General features: G+C 42.7%; 1 protein-coding gene across 1 annotated transcript; it reads right to left on the bottom strand.

Annotated features, from left to right (window-relative positions):
* Positions 1-5,160: 5,160 nt before the first annotated feature.
* On the bottom strand, positions 5,161-7,643 carry LOC143781246 (uncharacterized). Its single transcript, XM_077267730.1, has 2 exons — positions 7,296-7,643; positions 5,161-6,576 (listed from the first exon to the last, which is right to left on the bottom strand). The coding sequence occupies exons 1-2, from the start codon at positions 7,570-7,572 to the stop codon at positions 5,432-5,434; spliced, it is 1,422 nt and encodes a 473-aa protein (XP_077123845.1). The 5' UTR covers positions 7,573-7,643; the 3' UTR covers positions 5,161-5,431.
* Positions 7,644-10,388: the final 2,745 nt, after the last annotated feature.

The following is a 10,388-nucleotide window of genomic DNA, read 5'->3' as shown; positions in this document are numbered from 1 at the left end:
CTAAACAACATGCAAGAAAAGGGGAGGAAATAAATCCAAAGATAACCTTATGTCTTTTTAATAATAAAATTGCTTTATTATAGTGAACGGCAAACGGGCAGTGATGACAACATAGACGCCTAATAAAAGTATAAAAACAACTAGTGCAAACAGAACACAGGGAGATACATCTGCGGACCCATATCAGAGAATTCTTATCACAACTATCAGTGTATTGGGTCACAGATTATAAGACCAAAATAGGGGGATTCAAACTGAATAAAAGAATCATCCCATGTAACGGATCGCTCTATCCCATTCATAGTAATGTCATCTATATATATAATTGTCTAAGGGTTTTTCCGTCTGTCTGTCTGTCTGTCTGTCTGTCTGTCTGTCCTGGAAATCCCGCGTCCCTGATTGGTCGAGGCCGCCAGGCCTCGACCAATCAGTGACGGGCACAGCATGGCGACGATGATGTCATAATGGAAATCCCGCGTCTCTGATTGGTCGAAGCTGCCAGGCCTCGACCAATCAGCGACAGGCACAGTATCGACCTAGATGTCATAATGGTTGCCATGGCGACGATGATGTCATAAAGGTTGCCTCAACCAATCAGCAACGGGCACAGTCTGCCGCGAATTCTGGAATCATCATTGTCCATATACTACGGGGACATGCATATTCTAGAATACCCGATGCGTTAGAATCGGGCCACAGTCTAGTATATATATAGTCTAACATAATATACTGTAGCAGAAAGAAGTAATGATTACGATGTTCGGCAAGTACAAAGTCCTATGGAAAATAATGCCATACTCCATATACAACTTAATGCAATACAGTGCAGCAGAAGAGAGCGATAGCAGAAGTTAATACATCACCCGAAATTAAGGTATTCAGCAGGTGTAGAGTCCCGGTGTCCGCCCCCTGACGAAGGTGTGCCGAAACGCTCGTTGGGGCGGACACCGGGACTCTACACCTGCTGAATACCTTAATTTCAGGTGATGTATTAACTTCTGCTATCGCTCTCTTCTGCTGCACTGTATTGCATTAAGTTGTATATGGAGTATGGCATTATTTTCCATAGGACTTTGTACTTGCCAAACATCGTAATCATTACTTCTTTCTGCTACAGTATATTATGTTAGACTATATGTAATATGACATTACTATGAATGGGATAGAGCGATCCGTTACATGGGATGATTCTTTTATTCAGTTTGAATCCCCCTATTTTGGTCTTATAATCTGTGACCCAATACACTGATAGTTGTGATAAGAATTCTCTGATATGGGTCCGCAGATGTATCTCCCGGTGCTCTGTTTGCACTAGTTGTTTTTATACTTTTATTGGGCGTCTATGTTGTCATCACTGCCCGTTTGCCGTTCACTATAATAAAGCAATTTTATTATTAAAAAGACATAAGGTTATCTTTGGATTTATTTCCTCCCCTTTTCTTGTATGTGCACACGTTGCGGGTTTGGCTGTGGATCTGCAGCACTTTTCCATGCAGTGTACAGTACCATGTAAACCTATGGAAAAGCAAATCTGCAGTGCCCATGCTGTGGAAAATACTGCGCGGAAACGCAGTGGTTTACTTTCCGCAGCATGTCAATTCTTTGTGCGGAATCCACAGCGTTTTACACCTGTTCCTTTATAGAAATCCGCAGGTGTACAAACGCAGGTGAAATCCACACAAAATCCGCAGATAATCCACCCTGCGTTTTACCTGCGGATTCAGAATCTGCGCGGAAAAATTCGCAATGGAATCCGCAACATATGCACATACCCTTAGGCTTTAAGCCACTCTTCCCTTCCAGTAAACCAGGCCCCACAGACAAGGCACAGAAAGATTAATAATAAATGTAATAAGTTAATAAATATGGTGCAAGTCAGGGCACAAATTACACCAGAATTTTCTGAAGTATTTAGGCTACTTTCACACATCAGTTTTTTGCCGTCAGGCACAATCCGGTGATTTTTGAAAAAAAAAAACGGATCTGTCGGAAATTGTGAGAAACGGATGCGATGGATCCGTTTTTTCGCCGGATCAGAGTTTGTGGATCTGCTGGCTATTTTGGATTCTGGGGAGGAGAGAGAGAGAGAGACCAAAATGGAAAATGCATGATTTGTATAGAAAATGCATGATTTGTATGGAAAATGCATGATTTATTTAAAAAAATATGGAATCCATCGCCGGATTCCATCATTTCACCTTGCATTTCATCAGTTTTTCGCTGGATCTGTCGCTGTCGATTTTTTCGACGGACAGAAAAAACGTTCCTATGTCCGTTTTCTTCGGCCGACGGAAATTAATTTTCGATGGATCTGGCAAAAAACGGATGAAACGTGAGGCCATCCATTGCAATCCGGCCCTAATATAAGTATATGAGAAAAAAACGGATCCAGCGGCAACTTTTGCCAGATCTGTTCTTTTTTCAAAATTCGCCAGATTTTGCCTGATGGCAAAAAACTGATGTGTGAAAGTAGCCTTAAAGACACCCGAGAGCTTGTCAATTGTGTATTTCTGTTTCAAATACTGTTTTAGGGTATGTGCACACGTCCGGATTTCTTGCAGAAATTTCCTGAAGAAAACCGGAAATTTTCTGCAAGAAATCCGCATTTTTTTTTTTCCGTTTTTTTTCCGTTTTTTTCGCGTTTTTTTCAGCATTCTGCAAGCGTAATTAGCTTGCAGAATGCTAAAGTTTTCCAAGCGATCTGTAGCATCGCTTGGAAAACTGACTGACAGGTTGGTCACACTTGTCAAACATACTGTTTGACAAGTGTGACCAACTTTTTACTATAGATGCAGCCTAGGCAGCATCAATAGTAAAAGATAGAATGTTTAAAAATAATAAAAAAAATAAAAAAAAATGCTTATACTCACCCAGACGATCTCCTCAGCGGCGTTCGTTCCTCTTCCTATAGCTGGTGTGTGCGCGCAGGACCTTCCATGACGTCGCGGTCATGTGAGCGGTCACGTGAGCGGTCACATGACCGCTCACGACCAATCACAAGACAGTGACGTCATCACAGGTCCTTCACCGCACAGCAGCTATGAGAACCGAAGCGGCAGCGTGCAGCGGGAACACTGCGGGGGACATCGAAGGTGAGTATAGGACTATTTTTTATTTTAATTCTTTTTTTTTGGCCAATTATATGGTGCCCAGTCCGTGGAGGAGAGTCTCCTCTCCTCCACCCTGGGTACGAACCGCACATAATCTGCTTACTTCCCGCATGGTGTGCACAGCCCCGTGAGGGAAGTAAGCAGATCAATGCACTCCTAGGTGTGCGGAATCCCCGCAATTCCGCATTTTTAATGACATGTTGCTTTTTTTTCCGCGATGCGATTTTTTTGCGGAAAAAATCGCAACATTTGCACAAAAAATGCTGAATACACTGTAAATAATAGGAGGCATATGTTAGCGTTTTTTTTCGCGTTTTTATCACGTTTTTATAGCGAAAAAACGCAAAAAAAACGCTAAAAATCCTGAACGTGTGCACATGGCCTTTGTCTTTTTTATTTCCAACCTTTATTTTACATATGATAACAACAAACAAATAAACAAAGCAGAACAATGCTAGAATTAAATCAAGCAACACTAAGTGTCCCTAAACTAACCATGTAAGTCTATTAACTAATCAATCGTATGTAAACTAATCTAAACTTATCTGGCTACTGATATCTAACCCGAAGCCGGTGTCACAGGTCTGATTTTTTTTTTTTTTTTGCATGCACCTATTATAATCACAGATCAAAATTACCCATTCAAGTCAATAATCATTAAAAATCTTGGACAGCATTGATGGCATCCTGGCTGCTCCCAGTTGTGTTTTTATATAGTAGAAAAACTGATCTTAAATTATTAATATAAGCAAACCCATTTTTTAGGAGATCCAGCAGATCCTCTGGTGTCTTTATTTAATTATGTGTCATTTGCTTTTGCTCAAACCATCCCCCGTCCTAGTATTCTAGTTTCATGTTACCAAATTGTATGCCTCAGTTTTCCTCAAATAAAATGTGACAAATTGAAGTTGTTATAGTGAATGATTGTATCAGCATCAACAATTCATACATTGGATTTAGATTGCATTGTATGTCTCCTCAAGGAAGCGTGTGGCCATAAAACTTCTCATACCTTCAATGTCATTGTTCTCATGACCTTTTGTATAATCCTAGACTTACTGCACAGTAGGGGGCATGTATTTAGTCTTCAAATACACAAAAGTATGTAAAACTGTCTCCTGATGGCGCTGCCTATTGACAATAAGTCTCAATGAGATAGCCTCAGCTGAATAAAAAAGGAATTAAGCAGCCTTTGTACATAAACCTTTATAATTATTATCACCTTTTCAACAAAACGTCATATAAACATCCCAAAATTCAGATGGCTATGGGTCTATAAAGTGACTGATGTTTATAAGGTTGGAAATACTGCAGGATCAATAGGGGAATGTCCAGGATTATAATAAATAAATAAAAAAGTTTATAAACAAGTGTGATAAAATGAAACAAATATAAAAGTAGTCTCAGAATTTATTTAAATAAACAAATATAGAACTAATCTCTGAATTGATCTCTTATCATCAGCTAAGAAATGCAATGGTGCAGAGCACCATCATATTATATGCATGCCCTATATGCACAATTGGCACTGCACATATGTGGCCAAAGTTTGGAAAGAAAGATAAAAGAAGATAAACCTGATAAATTTGTCTTTAATGCTCACTCTTAAATACGGCCACTTGGTGGTACTGTGCAATGACTTGTAAGACAGTTCCTGTTACTTTCAGATGGAGAAAGTATTGGGATCTTCTAATTGTACACAAGGATATGGGCTATTATCTTAATTATTGTATATATATATAAAGAGCTGAGGAACAACTGGAATTTGTCATAGTATTATACAACAAATCAGAAATGGCTTATTTACTCACAGTATTACATCCACTTCTGCTTTGCCCAAGTGTAGGACATTTCCTGTTAGACAAGAATTATATCTATGCCAAACAGCAATAAAGAATCCCCTTAAAACCATAAGAAACGTAAAGGAATGTACTTAAGATAATTCACTAGTGTATATAGTCACCATAATGATCGATTAAAAAACATTCTGGACACAACAATAAAAAGACAAATCATTTATTTCAGCATTGAAGCAGTTTAAAAAATTACAAAATTACAAAAGAATTTACACTACAGCTAATAAAATTTCAGAAGTCAGATTTCTAGTATAAAAATTAGAATTGCACTGTAAGCAAAAATTGCTTATACCATCCCCTTAGCCTTCACACTGCAAATTACAAAAGAATTTACACTACAGCTAATAAAATTTCATAAGTCAGATTTCTAGTATAAAAATTAGAATTGCACTGTAAGCAAAAATTGCTTATACCATCCCCTTAGCCTTCACATTGTATCAAAATATGAAAAGTGCTTGAAGTGCCTCAATAATTGTAGTAATACATAGTGCTGGAGTCTGACAGTAAAGATGGCAGCAGATTGGTGGCATCATTTCCATCAGAGGGAAAGTTCAGTCCTGGATCAGACTCCACATCAAGGTATTGATCAAACTCATCTTTGTCGATGTCGCCCATAAACGCGCTCTGGTGAAAGTGGTCTGCTCGGCTGGTATTAATATTGATGGGTGCAAGCTGAGGTGAAGATGGATGATCTGGAGGAGCCACTGAGGGGGCTGCATAGGTCTGGGCGTAATGCAGAGGTGGAGCAGCCTGCTCATGTGTGGCCAGCGGTGAGGGCCCCCCCTGAGGGACAGCTCCTCCATACAGGGCTGGGGGATTGTTCGGCTGCACAGAATAGGAAGGGTCATAGTTGTAGTGCATCATGTGGCTTCCTCCTGGGGCTGCTGAGGAGTAGTGCGGTGGAGCCATGTGGGGCATGGAGGATGGCGGCAGGCTGTAGGGCTTGTAGTAGGGGCTCATGGATTGGTTCTCCTTATACTGGCCATTGTTCTGCCCACTGGAACCCTGGTTGAAGAATTTGCCCGCCAGAAGTCCAATGGTGTGGGGCATGGAGGATGGCGGCAGGCTGTAGGGCCTCATGGATTGGTTCTCCTTATACTGGCCATTGTTCTGCCCACTGGAACCCTGGTTGAAGTATTTTCCTGCCATAAGTCCATTGGTGTGGGGCATGGAGGATGGCGGCAGGCTGTAGGGCTTGTAGTAGGGGCTCATGGATTGGTTCTCCTTATATTGGCCACTGTTGTGCCCACTGGAACCCTGGTTGAAGTATTTTCCCGCCATAAGTCCATTGGTGTGGGGCATGGAGGATGGTGGCAGGCTGGAAGGCCTCATGGATTGGTTCTCCTTATACTGGCCATTGTTCTGCCCACTGGAACCCTGGTTGAAGTATTTTCCAGCCATAAGTCCATTGGTGTTGAGCACTGCAGAGGCGGGAATGGCCGTGACTGGGTACAGGCTGCCATCCGCCCTCTTCATGCTCTTCACCTGCTTCTTCCTCTTGGGCCGGTACTTGTATTCCGGGTGATCCTGCAAGTGCTGCACTCGCAATCGCTCAGCTTCCCGCACAAACGGTTGTTTCTCACTCAAGACCATGGACTTCCAGCGTTGTCCTGTGGAGGACAAGAAACGGTTAACATCAACGTAAAATCATAGTAGGAGCAGCAGCAGATAAATGCACAGAAAGGGCACAGCAGATCGGTCAGAAAGATGCAGCCGGTGTGCCGCGACTAGCAGGGAAACCAATATAGAAATATACAGAAGAGCCGACAATTCCGATCACAGAAATAATGTCCCATCGGCGACCCCAAGGCCCACAGAATACCCCACACAATATCCTCCACGGCACGAGGAAACCGACTCCGGGCATAGAGAAAGCCTGGCGGGGGATTGCATCTATTGGATCAGATCTGAAGAGCTAGACAATGAGGACAATACTACTCCTCCTGTCATGGCGTTACTGCACCTGTCACCCTCCTCACTAGGATAGAAAATCTGCTCTGTCCTAATTACTGTGTTATTGGATTAATACTACACGATGATTACTACATCACAGTATAGGGTGAGATATTACTATGTGTCCCATAGATATAATTACTAATGGCACTATTGCCCCACGTGGTCTTGTGCATTGTGCCCCGGTGTGTGCCCCTGCAATCCCCGGTGTGTTCCCCAGCAGTCCCCGGTGTGTTCCCCCGCAGTCCCCGGTGTGTTCCCCCGCAGTCCCCGGTGTGTGCCCCTGCAATCCCCGGTGTGTTCCCCCGCAGTCCCCGGTGTGTTCCCCCGCAGTCCCCGGTGTGTTCCCCCGCAGTCCCCGGTGTGTGCCCCTTACCTAGCATCTTGCTGAGCTCGGCGTTGTGCAGGTCCGGGTTCTGCTGTGCCAGCCTCTTGCGCTCATCCTTCGCCCACACCATGAACGCGTTCATCGGCCGGCGGACCCGGGCTTCGTCGTTACTCTTGGAGCCGGAGGCTTCTCCCGTGATCTCCTCCATGAATGATGACGCAGTGGGGTCGGATGCCCACTGGGTCTGCAGGGACATGACAGCTGGCACGGAGAGCTTCGCCTTCAGCTGCTCGTCGCTGGCGTAGCCGCCGTCAGGGCTGCTCATGGCTGTGAGTGTGGCTCGGTGTCCGGCTCCTCTCCCGCTGCTCCTGTCACACTGCTGGTCTCCGGTCTGCTCTCGGCGGCATCTTTCCCTGGCTTCTATATCTGCGGCGCTGGGCAAGCCCCGCCCACAGCTGGGGCCACACTGTAGAGAGGTGTGATGGGCGTGGCCACGCTGCAGGTAGGGGGCGGTGACCCCACTGTTCACATGCAGATCAGCTTCCCTGAGCAAACAGTCACCGCTCAGGCTGCTTCCCTCTTATCCTAATTATCTGTGTATTGTGATAACAAGACAAACACTGAAGCCCTCACCGTCTGTAGCTGTCAGTAATGTCATTACTGCGTGTGCTCAGAGATGGGATCAGCCCTCCATACAGGCCTGGCATGTCCCCATTATTAATAACTGTACACAGGCAGAGATCAATGGGGCTGGTAGAGCTATTAGATAAGAGAGTGATTCCATAGCCACAGGGGCTGTCAGCAATGTCTGGGCTCCAAGGCTGAGCAATGCTCAAGCAGGTTGGAAATAGGCTCAGAGCTGGAGCCGAAACGTCGCAGAAAGCCCCTATGGCGATGGAATCACCAGGTGTCATGTTCTCCAGAGGAGGCTGCCCTCACTTTATTCACTATATTGAGGACTTATCTATGCCAAGAATTGCCACCCGCATTTCATTTACTGCTAAGTTGCTAGTGCTGCTTTTTTTCTCTTTTTCCCTCTTTTTTTGGATAGATATATTGATATTAGATAGATATTAGAAATATATTAGATACATACATATATATTACATAGATAAACAGATATTAGATACACAGATACAAATAGATATATTATAAAGACATTGGCTAGATAACAAATAGACTAGATGGATGAGATATTAAATAGATTTATAGAAACATATTTCTCTTTTAGAGCTAGCTGCCCTATGTTATGTACATGCACTGTCTATTACTATTCATTTGCTTATTGCCGGGTATTCGATCATTTTTGTTGCTGTGTTTTGATAAATAAATAGGTGGATATTAGACGCTATTAGATATAAAATAGTTATAAGACAGATATTAGCTAGATAGCCATATATATATAAAATAATAATATATTATTTTGTAACAGATATTAGCTAGGTAGCCATATTAGATTAGATACATATATTATATATATTATTTAGATAAATAAACAGATATTAGATACACAGATAAAACAAATAGATATTAGAAAGACATTGGATAGACTAGAGACAGACTAGATAGATTAGATATATATATTTTCGAGCCAGCCGCCCTATGTTATGTACATGCACAATCTCTATTCATTTACTTATTGCCGGGTATTCGCTCATTTTTTCCCTGTGTTTTGATAAATAAATAGGTGGATATTAGACGCTATTAGATATAAAGATATAAAATAGATATAAGACTGATATTAGCTAGATAGCCATATTATTATATATTATTTTTTAATAGATAGCCATATTAGATAAAGAAATATATAATATATACATATATATTATATATGTATATATATATATATATATATATATATATATATATATATATATATAACTTAGATAATTAAACAGATATTAGATACACAGATAAAACAAATAAATATTAGAAAGACATTGGCTAGACTAGAGATAGACAGACTAGGTAGATTAGATATAAAATAGATTTATAGATACACATTGCTCTTTTCCAACCAGCCGCCCTATGTTATGTACATGCACAACCCCTATACATTTACTCATGTTCCCTGTGTTTTGATAAATAAATAGGTGGATATAAGACACTATTAGATATAAAATAGATATAAGCCAGATATTAGCTTGTGACACTGGTAGCCAGTTATCTAGAGACTCTTTCCTCCACATCTTCAGATCATTTTACTTTTCAAAACAACAGAATTGAAGCTTAGCTACTGAATAGAATACTGTGTACAATCTACTTATGACTAGTTGTAATTAGTATTAGCATTGAGGGTCTGTGATATTATGTGCACATTATAAAGAGCAGGCGCCTCTGACAGCTGAGTGACTGGGGGGGGGGATGGTGTCTGCGGATATTTCTTACTGTCGGACCCTGTCACTCCCATGTTCTGTTATTACTGCTCCTATACACTGCACATAGCCTGCCCTGTGCTCTGCAGCTGACCGGCCCCGCACCCCCGGGGGTCTCAGGGAATGTGCTAATGACCGAAACCCGCCCTCTGCTCCGCCCAGAAACTGCCGTGCGGCCGGAGCCGCCACCTCCATTGTTGTGCGGGGTCTCTGCAGGACTGAGGTGACAAGTGGCAACAATAATAAAGGCGGGATTGTTTCTTGTTACTAACGCCCTGTAGCATAATGATCCCCCGCCCTAATGATTCCCTGTGGGCTCCACATCAGCTGCAGGTGCTCCACCTGTGGGAGGCGCTACACCGGCCACAAGTGTCAGGCGAAACTGCCCGGCTCACCGCACACACTGCAGGGCACCTACAGCCACGCGCCATAACAGCAGAAAGGCCTGCTGAGCAGCCCAGGCCCCTCTGTATACTGCCTGTGTACTGCCTGTGTACTGTCTGTATACTGTCTGTGTACTGTCTGTATACTGTCTGTGTACTGTCTGTGTACTGCCTGTGTACTGTCTGTATACTGTCTGTGTACTGCCTTTGTACTGTCTGTATACTGTCTGTGTACTGCCTGTGTACTGCCTGTGTACTGTCTGTGTACTGTCTGTATACTGTCTGTGTACTGTCTGTATACTGTCTGTGTACTGCCTATGTACTGTCTGTATACTGTCTGTGTACTGCCTGTGTACTGTCTGTATACTGTCTGTGTACTGCCT

The sequence above is a fragment of the Ranitomeya variabilis genome, chromosome 6, assembly GCF_051348905.1.
Source record: "Ranitomeya variabilis isolate aRanVar5 chromosome 6, aRanVar5.hap1, whole genome shotgun sequence".
NCBI lineage: Eukaryota > Metazoa > Chordata > Amphibia > Anura > Dendrobatidae > Ranitomeya > Ranitomeya variabilis.
Note: the sequence above shows the minus strand (reverse complement) of the source record. Positions and strands in the feature narration are given on the sequence as shown.

Excerpts from the sequence above, each read along its gene's own strand:
- LOC143781246 (XM_077267730.1), bottom strand. The coding sequence starts at position 7,572 with ATGAGCAGCCCTGACGGCGGCTACGCCAGCGACGAGCAGCTGAAGGCG. Across the intron at positions 6,577-7,295 it reads CGAGCTCAGCAAGATGCTAG|GACAACGCTGGAAGTCCATG; the intron begins GTAAGGGGCACA and ends TGTCCTCCACAG.